At 46.7% G+C, this 17,993-nt stretch overlaps 1 protein-coding gene across 2 annotated transcripts in view; it reads left to right on the top strand.

The window, feature by feature from the left end:
• The window catches only part of VEPH1 (ventricular zone expressed PH domain containing 1), a 223,136-nt gene that overhangs the window by 18,073 nt on the left and 187,070 nt on the right, over window positions 1–17,993 (top strand). For both annotated transcript variants that reach the window (XM_055321784.1, XM_055321783.1), the window contains exon 3: window positions 9,962–10,136. In XM_055321784.1, the coding sequence (XP_055177759.1) occupies window positions 9,962–10,136 (175 nt within the window). The remainder of the gene's footprint in view (window positions 1–9,961; window positions 10,137–17,993) is intronic.

Genomic DNA, 17,993 nt, shown 5'->3' with positions numbered 1-17,993 from the left:
GAGAGAAGCGACTATGCCATCTTTAAGACTTCTCTAGGTATTGCGAACAATCCATGACAATAATACCTGCCTATTGTAATCGTGCCTGGCTGGCTCGGTCGGTAGGTTGGTAGATCATGCAACTCTTGACCTCAGGGCCATGAATTCGAACCCCATGTGGGGCGTGGGGCCTACTAAATTAAAAAAAAATTCCTTCCTCTTGGTGTAAACATGAATTTAGAATTTGGGCTCAGCCACAAACCAATTACGTAAGATCGAAATGGCGGGGAGGTCTCTTAACTTGCTAAGCTGCGGTTTCTTGCCTATAAAATACGGATGGAACGACATTGTCTAGGACAGATTTTACCAACCGGTAAATATCGGTGACGTGGATAGGTGTTTCTCAGACGAGAATCCTGGGATCAAATAAATCTGGAAGCACTGGATTCAGTTTTTCCCTGTTGGGCTGCCATCTGTTTCGTGGCATAGTAAAAGCTCTGGAAAACGGTGCGATGTAGAAAGCTGGTCACTTTTGCTGAGCACCGTGTTTTTGATTCGGATTTGCCCGTGGAACTTCCTTTCCCCTCCCTACCCCCAACACAACATCTATGAATATCTCTGAGAACTATGGTTTCGGAGCAAGTTCCAGAAATTCTGGTTATGGGGAAGTGTCCAGCACTGCGTGTGACATCTAATACCGGCCTCCTTTCTCCTCCTCCTTCTTCTTCTTCCTCCCCGTCCCCCTTCCCTTCCTTTCTCTCCTCTCTCTCGCCCCCTCTCCTTCCTCTTCACAGTTGTCCATACTTACCTGGAGCATATTCCGCTTTGTCTGTCTAGTCCAGACACTGGTCAAGTGAACAAAAGACTGTCCGTACCTGTCGCACCGTCTTTCCTATGTCCCCAGGGTGAGAGATAGGAGGGGAGGAAACGGGGGTTTCAGCACAATCAGGGACAGGTTAATGCTGCGTGGCTATAACAACAAAGACCTAATACATCTGTTCTCCACTGATAATTGAATGTGTCATTGACGTTCATCAGACGTCTAGATCATTCCACTCCAAAGTGCCATCCCACAGACACTCAGACAGAAATTCCCCAATCGTCCGTACAGGGCAGCTCCCACCGTGATTTCAGAGCTCCTGCCGTGGACTCCCGAGTGGCGCCATCTACGAGCGTGAGCCACGTGTGGAATTTCAAAGTTTCTAGTAGCCACGTGAAGAAGAAGAGAAAAGGAACCGATGAAACTCGCTTGATAATACGTTGCCCTTAACCCAGGATGTCCAAACTATTATTATTTCAGCGTGTGATCAGTATGAAGGTCAACGAGCTCTTTTACTTCTGTTGTAAACCACGTGTCAGAAAGCCGGCGTGTGCTTTTGCACATGGTCCTTGGGCTTGGCCACCCTTGCTTCCCGCGCGTCGCGGCCCCGGCGTCGGCACGACTAGCGAGCCAGGAGGCCTCCGTGCGTGGAGAGCACACTCGCAAAGGGTTACGAGCAACGCGCGGCGACTTCCCGGGGTGGAGAGGTGGAGCGCGAGGGCATTTCCAGCCAACAGAACCTTCCAGGCTTGTGTCACAGTCCAGATCTGCGACCTGAGATCGAGGTCAAAGAATTTATGAGCAGGCCGCCCTCCAAAATGCTCCGAATTTAAACGTACAGGGGATGTTTCATTCTGGGCAGAGGCCTTGGGTGTCCTACAAGGGGTTGGCGGTTGGGGAGCAAATGGACACGCTACCCCGCCTGCCCGTCAGGGGCCCCCGGGCGATGAGTTTGTGAGACAGTTGAGAGCAGAGCCTTATGCGTAGGCCCTGGCATCTGGGGCAGGGACAGAGAACAGGCCCGGGGACAAGCTCTGGGCCTAGAGGGACAGTGAGTCACGGGCGGGGACTGCAGCCTGCAGGGCCAGCGCGGGCATCTCGGCTCCCAGGCGGCAGAGGTATGAAGAGGAAGGCAAGGGGCCTCATGGGCAACTCTGCTTGCGGCTAAGGCCTGGTGAGCCGTCCAGGCCACCCCCGGGGATGTGGCTCCAGAAAGTCAGCCCCGGAGACCGAAGGCAAGGCTGTGGTTGCAGCTTTGCTGTTTAGCTTTGATCAGATTTGAAGGGAAACGTTTTTGGCCTGTGGTAAATATCGAAAACAGGATTTTGTACCACATGTAATTTAGGTTCTTGTGGGAACCGTGTAAAAATCCAGATGACTCCTATTCTGCTCTGCTTTTTTTAGGAAAATAAAACAGTAGATCAACTTTAAAGCCAACCGCTCCGCATTTTGAGCTTGCACAACCGCACCCCGCCCCCCCAAAATGAGAAAACAACAAAGAAAGAGAGTCCTTCTGCACCCGTCTAGCTCCCCAGATAAGCCACGCCGGAATCGCACTGCCAGGCACAGACCTTCCAGCTCTTCCCACATCTGTGGCCATTTTACCCATTTTCTTTTTTTCCTGGCCATTTCTCTCTCATCTCAAGCTAAATAGGTTCACACACACGGCAACCTTCTGTCCTTTTCTCCCCAGATTGCTTTTTCAACCTATACTGCAAACCTACGTCGGGTGCCTCGTTCCTTTTCTGCTTTTAATTAGTGATTATATATATTTAATTCTTTCTTTTCTTGGCCCCTACGTTTATGAACTCGCCACACTTACCTTAAAATGGTTCTTAAAAATTCCGGTAGTCGCCTTCTACACGGTCCTCAATACAAAAATCCGTGCCCGTATGACGTGCACCTGCGAGTCTGGGTTTCTTTGGCCCCCAGCGACACGCTTTTACAAACCTTCCCCACGTCCTTGAACACGTCCCGCAAGCTGTCCTTCATAAAACAGAGGGTGGACCAGGGGAAACCTTCTGGTCTAAATCTCTCGGCAAACCTTCTGGTCTAAAATTCTGCGTCCTGGAGGAGGCCCTGAGACGTAGGATGGCAAAGAGCCTCGGAGCTGGAGGGCTCCTGGGTCCAGCGCCCTTGGTCTTACACGCACGGGAGCCTGGAGGTTACCTTGTGGCTCCTTCTGCATCTGTGAAAGGGGCACAGCTCTCCGTGCTGCTCATGAGAACCATCTCTTCTCCCCAAAGCACTCCATCTGTGGCCCAGCCACTCTCCAGAAGGATCTATCTCACGCCTCAGCTTCCCCTGACCAGGTTGCTAGGTGGAGTTGGTCAATGCCTCTTGCTTTGCCTCAAGAGGAGCCCTGAGAGGGAAGATGCTCCTCCAAGGCACGTTGCATCCTAGGATGAATTCAAGCCCGGAGGGGCCTGCAGAAAGTAAAGATGCACCTGAGGGAGACCGTGATGATTGTCATAGCTGCGGTGCGAGAATGGGTTTCCGGCTTGGGTGGCCAGGCCCACCGCTGGGACGTCGAGTCGGTGCCTGGTTCGCTAGCGAAGGCGGTTAGAGCATCTGTGCCAGCCCAACCTTGTGCAGGGCTGTGGCCAGGTCAGCTCGGCGGGCTCTTTCCTCCCCCATCTCTGCTCACGTCATGGATGACTGTGTGAACAAAGGGAAGGGGCTGTCGGGGGGCAGGAGGGAGGAAGACAGACAGCCCTCGGACTCACGTGGGAATCAGAAAGTATTTACTTCTCTTCTTCTGTCGATGGACCACCTGCCCTTCACCGTGATCCTCTTGCCCCTCGGGTGGAAGCTGCGTGAACAGCCGGCGTTGCCGGGGGGCCCTGGACGTTCCCGAGGGCAAGTCCTCCGCAGCTCCTAGGGGCAGAATGGGTCCGCTCGGTACAGATCTTTATCCACGAGGCGATCCCGGTTCCACCGCCTACATGCAGGGAGATCCCGGGCGGTTCCAGCTCTCTGTGCCTCCGCTTCCTCGTCCCCAAAATGCTGCCGCCGCCCCGTGAGGCTGAGGATCAGTCTTTAGGGGATGGACGTAAAGTGCTCGGGACGCGGGAAACGCTGCGCAGGTGCTCGATTGGCATCTGCAGAAAACTCTAAAACAGCACTTACTACTTCCCGACGAGCTGTCGTTTAATCATTTATCGTAGCCGCTGTTCACTGCTTGTCTCTCCCTCCCCCAAACTGAAGCCGTGCTTGCATGATGCCGCCCCAGCACCCGGCGTAGCAAAGGGCACATAGTAAGGGCTCGGAATAGTGTTTATTGAATGATGGATGAATGAATGAACAAATGAAGGATTTGGCATCAGATCAGGAGATGTGACTGCCCTCTGGATTCTGCAGAACAGCTGTGTTTCTCCCTAGAATGGGTCTCCGTTATGCCACACAAGACAAAAAAATGGGAGGAGCCTGGGACACAACCTCCCAGGGTATTGAGACCCACTCCTTGTTACCCGTCTGAAAACACCCTGGGAAAATCTAGGCGCATGTGCCGTTTAGCTCTCATGTGCACCCCCACGCTGCTAAGAACCAAGCATTTTATACATAAATCCAAGATTTGATTATCTGATCAGTGATGCGGGATGAAAAAACCATAAAACAGTGATTTTAATAAAGGACACTCACTGTTTCTCGAGCTTTCTCTTTTATGGCTGGTCGTTGCATTCCAAGCCCAAGAGCCCACGAGCTTTTCCGTTGCTCTCAGCTCAGATAGATATCCCCTTTACTTAGCTTTATTCTTTTCCACTTTAAAACTCTGGGAAGTGTTCCCAAAGTGCATGTTTTCAAAAGGAAAGCCCGCACCAAAGCTCAAATCAGTGCTAATCTAGTCAAGAAATATAATTCTTGGCGTCCACAGAACAAAGACCTTTTGTTTTGCTTCTGTAGCTGAAAAAATAACCGTGCCCACGAGCAAGTCTCTCCATCTCCGCTGTAGCTCACTGGCTTTGTGCCCCGAGTAGCGGGCACTGAGTTAGTTGCGGGGTGATAGGCACGCGGGCACGCTCACACCTGCCCTGGGGGGCAGGGCCCGTCGTCAGCCCCGTTTCCAGCCGCCGTTAAAATGGTTTGTTTGTGCCGGTGACCACGGGGCCCTCTCTGCACGTGTACCCTTAGCGCTCCTCTGATCTAAATAATCCTAAAGATAAAATAAATTCACGGGCCCGAGATCTGCTGCATTAACAAGTCCTCTTGCTTCGCTTAGGAGTGAGCTCAGCATTAGAAGGAGGCTGTAGGGTGCCTGTTAGACCCGCGGGACCCGAGTCTGTCCAGGCTCGGCTTGGCTTCCCAGGCCGCACTCAGCGGCCCTGGCTTCTCGCTACGCTACAGGCGGTCTCGACACTATGTAGGGATGGGAAGCCCTCGGGAGTCACTCCTTGGTGTTTATACAAACCGTTTGCTCTTTGCTTAATGTGGTACTTCTGCTGTCATTGGAGAGATTTCCGGGGGACGTATGTGGGAGGAAAATAGGAAAGTCGAGTGTGTTGAAGTTTTGTTTTGTTTTTAAAATAATGACATTATGCTCTTATTTTTTTTGTTATTTGACTTTAATTGCATTTTATGTATTTAATTGCATTTTATTTATTTATTTCCTTTATTAGTTTCAGGGGTAGAATTTAGTGAGTCGTCAGCTGCGTACAACACCCAGCGCTCGTCACATCCCATGCCCTCCTCAGTGCCCATCACCTGGTTACCCCATCCCCACACCCACCTCCCCTCCAGCAACACTCAGGTTGTTTCTACGGTTCAGCATCTCTTTCGATTTGCCTCCCTATTTTCATCTTATTTTATTTTTTCCTTCCCTGCCCCTATGCTCATCTGTGGTGTTTCTTTAATTCCACAAACGAGTGAAATCATATAGTATTTGTCTTTTTCTCACTGACTTATTTCACTTAGCATCATACCCCCTAGTCCCATCCTCATCATTGCAAAGGGCAAGGAGTCTTTCTTTCTGATGGCTGAACAATATTCATCTCTCAATATTCATCCACACCTTCTTTATCCAGTGGATCAAGAATCAATGATCAGTGGACCCCGAGGCTCCTTCCACCGTTTGGCTGTCGTGGACACTGCTGCTGTGAACATTGGGGTGCAGGTGCCCCTTCAAATCACTATGTTTGTATCCTTTAGATAAACACCTTGTAGTGCAATTGCTGGGTCGTAGGGCAGCTCTATTTTTAGCTTTTTGAGGGACCTCCACACTGTTTTCCAGAGCGGCCGCACCAGCTTGCATTCCCACCAGCACTATAACAGTTCCCTTTTCTCCACATCCCCGCCCACATCTGTTGTTTCCTGTCTTGTTAATGTTTAGCCGTTCTGACAGCTGCGAGGTGGCATCTCATCGTGGTTTTGATGTCTTCGGAGAAATGTCTGTTCACGTCTTCTGCCCACTTCTTGACTGGACTTTTTGTTTTTGGGGTGTTGAGTTCGATAGGTTCTTTATAGATGTTGGATGCTAGCCCTTGATCTGATAAGGCGTTTGCAAATATCCTCTCCCATTCTGTAGGTTGTCTTGTAGTTTTGTTGACTGTTCCCTTTGCTGCGCAGAAGCTTTTTATCTTGACGACGTCCCTATAGTTCATTTTTGCTTTTGTCTCACTTGCCTTTGGAGACGTGTCTTGCAAGGCGTTGCTGTGGCCGAGGTAAAAAGGTTGCTGCCTGTGTTCTCCTCTAGGATTTTGGTGGATTCTTGTCTCACATTTAGGTCTTTCATCCGTTTTGAGTTTGTCCTTGTGTCTGGTGTGAGAGAGTAGTTCAGCTTTATTCTTCTGCACTTTTAAAAGTATGATGTCACTGTTTTTTTAATAATGACATCATACTGTTAAAAAAAAACCTACACATTTCACTAAGAATCACATCTCAAAAACTTTAGTAGCTGCCTACTGTTTTTCTCTGGAGCGTCTAGAACTCTTGTAAGAAGAATATAATGGAATTGGTTAAGAAAGCCTGTTCTTTCATGCCGGCAAACTTTAGCTCACCCCCCGAGGTTTAAAGATATCAGTTGCTGCAAATACCGATTTTCATTGATCTTTCATTGTCTGTGTTCACAGTTAGTAGGAACATGAGTTGTACTTCCCGGTGCCACCATCTGGGGTTTCTAAGCCCCTTGCAGGTGAATGTGCTTGGAGATGTATTCCTCTAACGAAACATGTGTACTTCTCTACCTGCAAGTTGTTCTTGGTAAGGACTCAGATTAGGTAAAGTGAACCCGGGCACAAAGTTCTTTGTTGGAAAGCTCTGAGAAGAGTCGTGTGATTGTGTTCCACTCAAAACTTGGGCTTTGTTCAGCCACGACAGGGATAAAGATGGGTCATCTAAAAGTTAAACTAGCGAAAGTCTACACGTAATGGGAAGGTTGGCTGTCTGCAGGGCAAACCAAAAAATTGTATGGGTGGCACTGGGGGGTTTGGGAAATGCCCGTATGCGGTAATTGAGGTAACTTGACTATAATAACCCCAAGGGAGCAGGGATAGAAGAAGATTATGATAGAGAAAATGAACACGCCAACCGGCCCTGCTAAACAACACCGCATCCTGAATATATACTCTGAAGAGAACGTCAGCAAAGGGGAGGATGCTCAGTGGGGGGGTCATTATTAGGGCACAATTACCCAGCACCGTTCTGTGTGTGTGTGTTGGGGGATGGTGAGGGCTGGTAGAGACCAAGTCTGATGGATAGGAAAGTTCCCATCAGTCACCAGAGATGGGGATTTGGTTATGGGGTAGGATTGCTATTTTAGTCATGGCCCGGATGACGTAACCCTCAGGATCTCTCTTTGCTCTTATCTGATTTTATGCCCGTCAGTGACCATTCTGGTTAGTAATCTGGTTCCTGCAATCCTGATAATGTGAAAGAGTCTGACCTAGGAAAGACCCTCGCTGTAGACGAGTAAGCTAGCATGCCTGATTATGCACCGGGCTTTTGGAAATCCCTTGGTGTGAGTTAGCATCAGTGGATGCAAACAATTCTGTCTGGCCTGACTAAGCACACCCTCAGACTTCTAAAGCTGAAAGGCAGGGCGCAGCCAGCCTCCCAGGGAGGCCTCACAGCTCATCACATCAGTAATGGCCCAGTCCAATCAGGCCCAATTAAGTTCACCGGGAGAGGAAGTGCTCTAGATAAAGTCAAAGCGTCGTATCAGAGAAGTCTGGCCGCCAGCCATGGTCCTAATAGTCAGACGGGGTTAGGAGCTCTCGGAAGGATCAGGACACAGCCTCGTGAGCGGAAGGCTGCAGGAGCACGAGGTCTGGCACAAAGCGGGAGGGCCAGAACCCCGGCATGGCTGACTTGGCCGCGCAGTACCAGGTGGGGGTTCGAGTACCTACTTCCTCTGCTCAGGAGTCAGATTGACCCTGGGATCTGGAAAACGGCTAGAACTACAGAAACAGTCTACTTTTGTTTCTAGGGACTGAGGGGGCAAAGCTTAAGCACAAAGGAGTTAATTGACTCAGAAAAATTGGGGGCTAGCATCGGCCTCAGCACAGACTAAAACACGGGGCACGAATGATGTCCCCCAAACCTATTTTTTCTCAACTTGTCTCTTACGTAGATGCGTGTTGCCTTGAGTCTCAGACAGATTCTCTCCTCCTGAGGCCGCCCCCTGGCAGCAGCTACTCCTGGTCTCCTAGTCTCAATATTTTGGCTTCAGTAGAGGACAGAATGTCTTTCCCAGAGCCTTGCAGTGACTCCTTCCCTGTAATTGGGTAACTTGCCCATTCTTGAACCTTTCATTGGGACCAAAGAAATGTGATTCTCTGATGGGTCAATGTAGTCATATGACGGCTCCTGAAGCCAAGGGTGCAAATGCCCTCATTAGAGAGAAGTATCATGGCACCTTGGCCCTAGAAGTAGGAATCTGCTAGCGAGTGTGTAATAACTCACTTGCCCAATCAACTAGTCCTGCAAATGGATGGCGTGGAGCTTCAGGCCCATCCTCCGCCATGGCTAGCAGCAACGTGAGCAAGAGAGACGGGAGCAAACGGGTCCCCCCACCCGTGCCTCCCTTCCTATGTTCCTGATGACAACTATCGCAGTAGATTTACATTTTCTTCATTAGTTGTTCAGTTTCTCAGATGGTTATTGAATTGTGGGAAGTACTAGAGGGAGCAGTCGTCAGGTGGAACAATAAGAGCATTTTTCGTATCAATGGTTTCAGAAAAACAACTACCTGTTATTTCTACTATGGTAATATGGAGTCAAACAGCGCGCAGTGTGCAAGCTCTGCCTTGTAATTAGGCCGAAGGATGGGTTGACAGAATAGTTGATGGTAGTGAAGACAAACGATTTTTAAGAATACTTTGCATTTTTTTAGCCATTATTCCCAAATTATGCAATTAGATGCTGACGGCACTATTTTATATATATAAGGATACTGATGGCCAATCACAAAGTAAACCAAAAAGAGAATTATTCTAGGACCCAGATTTTCTTTAGTTTTGAGCCTTCCATCCACTTATTATTTTCTGAATTTCACTGGCTGCAACTTTAGTTTTTACGATATGGCCAGAGAGCACCTTATTCAACATTCCTTGGGTTGTTCTCTCCAGTGAACACCTGGGGCGTTCTCGTCACCATCAGGGGCTCCTGGTCACCCTGGCGATCAAGTGCAGCCTCCCGGGCCTGGAAGGCCAGCCCTTTGCTAGTCACGCCCCTTTGGGCCCCCGTCTGGTGCTCAGCTCCGTAGCCCAGCTGTGCCCCCCACCCCATGCTCCCGGGCGGCCTGCACCTGCGCCTCCGGGGGCTGCTCCTTCCTGCCTGCACCCAGGCGCCCCTGTTCATCAGGCCCAGCTGTGACATCACTCCCTCCAGAAAGTCTTTTTTTTTTTCTTTTAAGATTGTATTTATCTGTTCCTGAGAGACCCAGCGAGGGGCAGGGCCGCAGGCCCCATGTGGGCCCATGCAGGCCTGGATCCCCTCCCGGGGTCATGCCTGGGCCCAAGGCGGGCGCCCCACGGTGCAGCCCCCGGGTGTCGGGGGGCCCTCCTGGACACCCCCAGGACGGGCCCGGGGCTCATCGGGCTCCCAGGGGGCTGGCTTTGCCTTCGGGGCCCGTGCTCTGCCGGCTGTGCCCGGAGGTGCCGGGGTGGGGTGGGCGAGCGGGCGCGGGAGGCCCAGCGAGTGCCCCGTGTGCCCCCTGTGCTCCCTCAGAACTACGGCCGGGCCCCCGTGGCGGCACTGGCCGTGCCCGTGGCGGCGAAGTTCCTGGGCAGCGGCGACGCGGGCGTGTGCAAGAGCGTGTCCAGCTACCTGGCCCTGGCCGCCACGGCGCAGGCCGGCCTCCTGGCCCGGCACACGGACGCCATCGTGGAGAGCGCGCTGCGAGGTAGGCCGCGGGCGGGCGGGCTGGGGGGCTGCGGGCCGCGGGCTCCGGGGGGCGCCCCCACCGGGCAGGAGGCTCCCGGCCACCGAGCCGTCCCCTGCTGTCGGGGCAGCCGGGTCCCCAAGCAAGAGACGTTAGCGGAGCCGCGCGGGGGGACGTGTGACCCGGGCCTGACGCATGACTGTGTCCGGTCCCACCGTCGAGAAATCCAGCTGGGACGCCCCGCTCACTGCTCCACATTCGACTGGAAGAGACCAAGTTAGTGCAGTCCCGCTGCTCTCTGCCTTACGGTTTGTTGGGGTTTTTGTTTCCTTTGGTTTCACATCTATCAGAAGTCATGTCTTTACATTTTTTTCTTTTTTTTTAAATTTGGGATCAGAGAACAGTATAGGGTATTGTTTGATATGCATCCAATGTCCCCAGTTGCCATTAGCAGAAATGTAGGAGGCCCGTGAGCATTGGGCGCATGTTTTACTGCCACACACCCCACGTGCTCAAGTTGAACATCAACTCTGTAAAGCACTCCCAGACCAAGTGTTTTAGAGTCCCCAAGGGGCCCCACAGATGCACCCTTTCAGGGGTATCCAGACCCGGCCTTGAGCCCAGGCTGTTGGGCTGCACCTCCCGCCACCCCAGGCCCCGCAAACCCTGTGGCTGCTCCTCCGGAGGTCCCAGGAGCGGATTTCACTGCGCACTGCCTTGGCTGGGGTGGGAGCACCTGTCCTTCTGTGCCGCTACCCCCCAGAGCTTTGGGAGCCACCAGTCCTCAGCCCCCCACTTCCGCGTGGCAGCCTGTGGCAGGATCGGGTCAGGGGGACGCCTGTCTTGCTCCTTGGCGTCCCACTTTGGTAGACAGGCCCCAGAGTGGGGTTGCTTAGCTCCTGAGGCCAAACTATTCCCAAGTTTGCAGTAAAATGTATCCTTGTGCTGTGCCCAAAACATTCTCTCTCTTTCCTGGGCTCAGCTCTCCAGCTAAGAGTCAGGCTGGCGAGAAACCAGTCATCCGGTTCTCAGGATGACGGTGGCCCTCCAAGGCCTAAGGTTGTTTTTATCGTACCAGACGCTCCCCCTCCGCACCGTCTGACCAGCCACCTCAGCGGTCTACCAGGTGCCCACAAATGTCCGACCCCAGGCACAGCCCTGGAAATGCGTCACTCTACCTGGGTGCCCTCTGAAGATCTGTCATTGGTATTACGAGTCAGTAGCATTCATGTCTCATTTTCTTTGGCTATGGGATCGAACTGCTAATTTGACTTTTAATCGTGATACTAAATTTTCTAAAAGCCCAGAAAACCGGTTGTGCTTTTTTCACCACCTTGGCTACGTATCCGGGACAGATTTGACAGGATATTACAAACACTTATACACACCATACATTTTAAAATCACGAGAGTCAGACTTGTAAGTAACAGATTTGTTGGGAAAAAATTTTTTTTTTTTGTAGCTGCCAAGAACTTAGCTCATGTATTTGTTTTTGTTTTTTGTTTGTTTGTTTGTTTTTGGTTTTGTTTTTAAATGCACTTTCAATGATAAATCTTTTGAAACACAAAATGCACTTTCTGAATTCAGGGCAAGCATTTGAAACGAACAAATGATTTAGTTTATTTGATCTGGCATTATAAAAATTACCATAAGAGAAATGATAATCTGACTTATGAGAAGTTGGGACTACCTATTTCAGGGCTTAGATTTTTAAGACTAATGTGTCTATAAAACTCCACAACCATTCACGTGAGCCCATCAAACTTAGACCTGCCAAGTAGAGGAGATCTCCCTGTCTCTCGGTAAGTTTTCTGCTCTACAAATCTTTGTTATATCTTCTCTTTCTTTCCTTCCCTGATTCCCAACCAGCTTTGGGAGCCATCATTGGGATTTTATTTTTCTCTGCCTATCGTTTTCTCTCGTTTAGATCTTTCTCCTTAGCTTATATTACCTTAATCTGCGTTCTCCCATTTTTCTACTTCTACAGAAGATGCTCAAGTATGGTAATTTCTTGATTTGATCTTTTTTTTTTTTATAAGACTACAATTACAAAAATTGTAAAATCTTGTGTTGGGACATTAACATGATTCAGCTCAATTACCCAGGCGATGCTTAAATCCCCACCACGTGGTCATCTACTCAATAGCAATAATGACTATAGTAACAATTATAACTACGATGGCTAAAATTTATCTCATGCTCTCGTTATGCCAAATACTGTATTAAGCACTTTATATGGATTGTATCGTTTAGTCCTCCCAGAAATTCCTTTAAAAAAGCACCTTTATTATCTCATTTTACCAATTAGTAGTATTTTTTAAGTAATAGAAACCTCAGGTGTAAATAGCTTGATGATGATGACAGTGATGGTGATGGTGATGATGGAGACGAGGAAGAAAAGGAAAAGGAGAAGGAGGGAAAGGAGGGGAGGAAGAGGAAGAAGAAGAGGGGGAGGAAGAACTTCTTACCAGAACACATGACTGAAAAGGGCATAAGTATATCAGACTTCTCGTGTGGCTTGATTCAGGGCTCAGTGGCAGTCCCAGAAGTCATTACTTAGCTCTGCATCCTTTTGGATTGGATTTCCATGCGCCATGCTATGGCCCTCTGCAGTTTCCAGCTCACATCATCATGAACACCGATTCAGCAAAGAAACTCCATATCCAGTCTCATTGTCTCTATTTGACCTGACCTGGGCCACATGCCCATTTCTGAACCAATCCATCCTTGTTGACAGGGAATACAGGATTTCCATTGACCGGGCTTGGGTAATGAAACACCACCAAAGCAGGAAATGGGGGTCAACTGCAGTAGAACCCCCCGCCGGGGTGCAGATCACCACCCCCGACCAAATCCAGGGCTGTTGCCAGCAATGCTTAAAGTGAATACTGGGTACCAACAAACAGCTTTATGTATTTACTTTTATCCTTTCATACTTTCTTTTTTAAAGATTCAACCCATTGCTTTGGCATAACAAGACCTTATTAGACAATGATTCTCCCATTTCAGTGTATCTACAGTTCTTCCCAGGTTCTTGGCATCTAAATTTTTATGAACAGAACCACTCTACCTTCATTTTAAAACGCTAATGGAAGGGCCCCTGGGGGGCTCAGTGGTTGAGTGTCTGCCTCTGGCTCAGGCCGTGACCCCGGGGTCCCGGGATTGAGTCCCACGTCGGGCTCCCTGCAGGGAGGCTGCTTCTCCCTCTGCCTGTGTCTCTGCTTCTCTTTGTGTGTGTCTCATGAAGAAATAGATAAAATCTTAAAAAAAAAAAAAAAAAAACACTAATGGAAAAGTAGGCCAGATGGGGCCAGGCAAGGCTTGCAGTATACCAGTGGTGACTGCTCCTTCTACTTGGTTGATATTACTCCATTGATCATATTTTTATGTTGTGTTATACATATGTCTGTCCCCGATTCCAAACCAAATGCCTCCTTTATGCTTGTGAGTCAATCACGAGAGACTGTCAAATGAGCTTATGTATTTTTCCCTGAAGGCAAATATTTCAATTGTTCCAAGCCAATTTTTACTTCTTTTCATTATTAATAATAATATATAAGTAATAATGTTGACTTTTACATGAAATGCAAATAGAAATTGATTTTATTTAAATTGCTTGGACTCCATTTGTCTGTTTTGTATTCTCTGAATTCTCCTAGTAAGAAAGAAATTGAAAAGTCCTTTCCGTTTGGAGAAAAGATTAAAACCATGAACGTTATTGCTTTGGTTCAAACTTAAGAGCTAACGGGCCAGAAAACCTGAATATCCTTATAACAAATAAGGCAATTATGTCAGTACTTTTACATCAACCACCCCCCTCGCCCCCAAAAGAAAAAAAAAAAACCTGTCCCACTTACTTTTATAGACCAATCAGAAAAAAATATGCAAGTAATAATTACAGGCTTGACTGAACTTTTTCAGATAACTGAAAAACATTCTCTAGCTAATTCTTTGAGGCTAGTATATATGCAATATCAAAACAAGAAAAGGAGAACATAAGAAAGGAAAATGCCAGCCCATTTTAATTATGAACATAGATGCACAAATCACAAATAAAAATGACTCCAGCAATGCTTAAGGAAAATAATAGTTAACATTTGCTGAATGCTTCCTGTGTACCATTTTCTGGTCTTTTAACTCATGTAATTCTCCCAATATCTTATGAGGAAAGAACTATTGTTATCCTCATTGTATAAAATTCACAACGATTCGGCTGAGTTTGTCCCAGGAATATAAGAATGTCTTAATATTCAAAATGTAATTCCCCACAGTAAAAGACTAAAAAGTCATGTGATCAGTAAGAGCAAAAATTCAGGACCCATGCATGAAAAGGAAGTTTTTTGAGAGCTAGGAATTTTGCAGAACTTCCTTAAACTGTTTAAGGGAATATCGTATATGTATATATACATATGTATATAAAATTATTATCTATAATTAAGAGACTACCATATATACACCTACATACATATGTATATCCTCTTCTTTTGTAAAATTCAAAGTCTGTCTATGGCAAAAAAAAAAATCTCTACAAACTAGTAATAGAAAGGAACATCCTTAATTTAATAAAATGTATCTACAAAAACCTACAACTAAAATCATCCTTAATGGGAAAATACGAAGTTCTTCCCCTTGAATTAAAAATAAGGGCAGCCCGGGTGGCTCAGTGGTTTAGCACCACCTTCAGCCCAGGGTGTGATCCTGGAGACCCAGGGTCGAGTCCCACGTCGGGAATAAATAAATAAAATCTTCCAAAAAAATAAAGTAAATAAAAAATAAAAATAAAAAATAAGACAAGGATGTCACTTAGGTAACAAATTTATTTCAGCTTAAATAATATCAGAAGTAATTTAGTATTTTGTGACATCACCTTTTCAGGGTGGGAGTCATTTTTCAGTATTCCTGAATAATTCTCCAAAGTTGTTCTTTGCCGTGTAGATGCCTAGGAGAGCCTGCCCGGTATTGGCATATGACAGCAGTGCTTAGTACAGCATCATTTAGCACATCTTTTACCCAGGAAGCTGACAATGTTATTGGAGAACCTGCAAATGAGGATATCTCCAAGTGGAAGGGGTTACTTGAGGGCATATAGGGAAACCCTTTCCAAATTTTGCTTTGGATCTCTGCGATGCATTGCGCATCACTACCTTCAACACTAAAAGCAATGATGTCTCTTCCTCTGCATTTCTGAATCGGTGGGCATAATAAGGAAATACGCCTCTCCGTCAGCGTGCCCGTTACCCGGTCCTCTGGCACAGATCACAAGATGACCTCAAATGATTGGAAACTTAAGTAGAAAGTGTTTGGAAAGAAAATGTAATATTGTCTCAGCAAGAGTCCAAATTCCTTTCTGACTTACTGGCAATAGTCTAGAAGAGACTGTCTAGTTAATTATGATAAATTCACCTCATTTCTTTCTCTATGTGAGACAACATTTCAAGCCACTGATTGGTGAGCCGTCTCTGAAAATAGAGATAAAAAGTCAACGTCTCATTTATTATGGTAGTAGTGATATGTGCCACATGGGCTGGGGTGAGGCCTAAGTAGATAAAGAAGTTATACTTTGCACAATGCCGGGCACGTAGTTCATCCAGGGTTACAGTGATTCTTCTTATCATTATCATAATCAACATCATTGTCGTTGTCATCCCTAATTGGGCATCTGCCATGTACCGGGGCCATATTAAAATATTAAAGGCAGAACCGGATTCATCTGTGGAGTTTACAATCCTTGGGGAGATACTTAGCCATTAAAAATTCATAATACAATTATTCTTAAAGAACAAAGTTTTTAAGTTCACCATATTATAGGTTGTTGAGAAAGAATGTATTAATCCAATTTCCAGGAAACAGGCTGCTAAGCAATCTTATTAAGAATATTCAAACTGAATAATAATGCACATAGGGAAATATTAAAAATGATGTTCTACGACGCCAACCAAGTGTGGATCAAGAAATAGAGACACGTCTTGAGACAGAAAAGGACCTCTTCTGAATTGTTAACCAGGGCTGGGATCAACTGCAGGCCAGGGTTTGCACCTTCTTGACTCCACCAGCAGATGTTGCTGTGAAGTAAAATAAGGCCTTCCCAGCGAGGAACACGCGGGCTGGCCTCTGAGAATGATCCGCAATATAAGGGAATTTTTATATTCCCTTTTTTGTTTGTATTTTTTGCACCTTTGCTTCTTTTTTGAATTTAATCCACTGGGAACGACTTGGAAAAACTTTTTTAAGGACAACTTTCATTTCAAAATATCATGTTATGGTTTACAAAGTACTTTTAGATACGCCATCAGTTTTTATGTCATTTTCATAATAACCCTTCTGTGAGGGAGGCAAGTCCTGTTATCGCTAATTTCTTGGCTAATGTGAGACTCAGAAAGATTAGCTGGCAGGCCGGGCTTCTAGATGGTCGGTGATGGTGCTCTAGGGTTCGAATGGTGAACTTCCCAGCCCGAGCCCGGCACGCTTTCTTCCGCGGTCCAGATTTATAAAACTGAATGCAAGCGTCAATAATCTCAGTTTTCCAGTTCATTAAATCCACAGATATAGACGTGAATGTTTATAATCACTCTGCCCAAGATTTTTAACTTTTTGAGTGCTATTTGTTAAGTGGCTAAAAGACAGTTCTGGAAACATTTGGCCTTACTTAGTAAGCTTCTGAAGGAAGAGCTTCCTGATACAAAATTTAACAAAAAAGTAAAATATCAGTGATAATTTCTTCTGTTTGCAAATGTAATTGTTAAAGTGAAGTTAACTAAGTAATTGTAAATACCAAACTCTAAAATTCTGCAATAGACCCTTTGTAGTAAAAGGTTCTGAATAGATTTTTAAAGGAATTAACATTTCACTAAAAGCCAATTTATATTATATTGGACAAGGAAAATGTATCAACTGTATTTTGTTCATTTATTCATATATCCCTCTGCAAACATATTGTCCTGACGCCCATACATATGTAGGTACTAGAGTAACAGAGTGACGGACTGTCACCATTTGCCTAGAACTGGAGTTTTCTGGGACATAGGACTCTCAGTGTGGAAGCTGGGACAATCCCAGGCAAACCAGAACAGTTGGTCACGCTAGCACACACACATAATATTTTATATTTTATATATATAATGCATTTTTTTCCTCGTAATGACTTGAGTCATCTTGCAAAATTATTTTATAAATGCTATGATATAGGGATTTTAATAACCATTTTAGCAAATGAAACTCTTTGCCAATGTACCAGACTAAGCCAGCATACTGATACTTCTTTTTTTTAATTTTTTTTATTTTTTTTAATTTTTTTTATTTATGATAGTCACATAGAATGAGAGAGAGAGAGGCAGAGACACAGGCAGAGGGAGAAGCAGGCTCCATGCACCGGGAGCCCGACGTGGGATTCGATCCCGGGTCTCCAGGATCGCGCCCTGGGCCAAAGGCAGGCGCCAAACTGCTGCGCCACCCAGGGATCCCCTGATACTTCTTTATAGAAATTTTATCTCCGTTTTATACATTTCTTACCTCTTCCTTTTGCAAATATTATGCATTACAGAACTCATTAAATGGTATTAAGAAAAAAAAAGCCAGATAGCCAACAACTGAGAATTTGTAAAATGTATTTTCTAAGTATAGTCTCTGAATGCTTTGAGGAGATAGTGGGTTTTTTTTTCAATTTTTTTTAAAAAATTGTTCTACTGGATCATATTAGGTGATCAAACACTAGTGGATTTAAAAAAAAATATATTTTGTTTACTCATGAGAGACACAGAGAGAGAGGCAGAGACCCAGGCAGAGGGAGAAGCAGGCTCCATGCAGGGAGCCCAACGGGGACTCAATCCCGGGACCCCGAGGTCACGGCCTGAGCCGGAGGCAGACGCCCAACGGCTGAGC

This window comes from Nyctereutes procyonoides, unplaced genomic scaffold (genome assembly GCF_905146905.1).
Source record: "Nyctereutes procyonoides isolate TBG_1078 unplaced genomic scaffold, NYPRO_anot_genome, whole genome shotgun sequence".
Lineage (NCBI taxonomy): Eukaryota > Metazoa > Chordata > Mammalia > Carnivora > Canidae > Nyctereutes > Nyctereutes procyonoides.
This window is presented reverse-complemented; position numbering and strand designations above follow the sequence as displayed.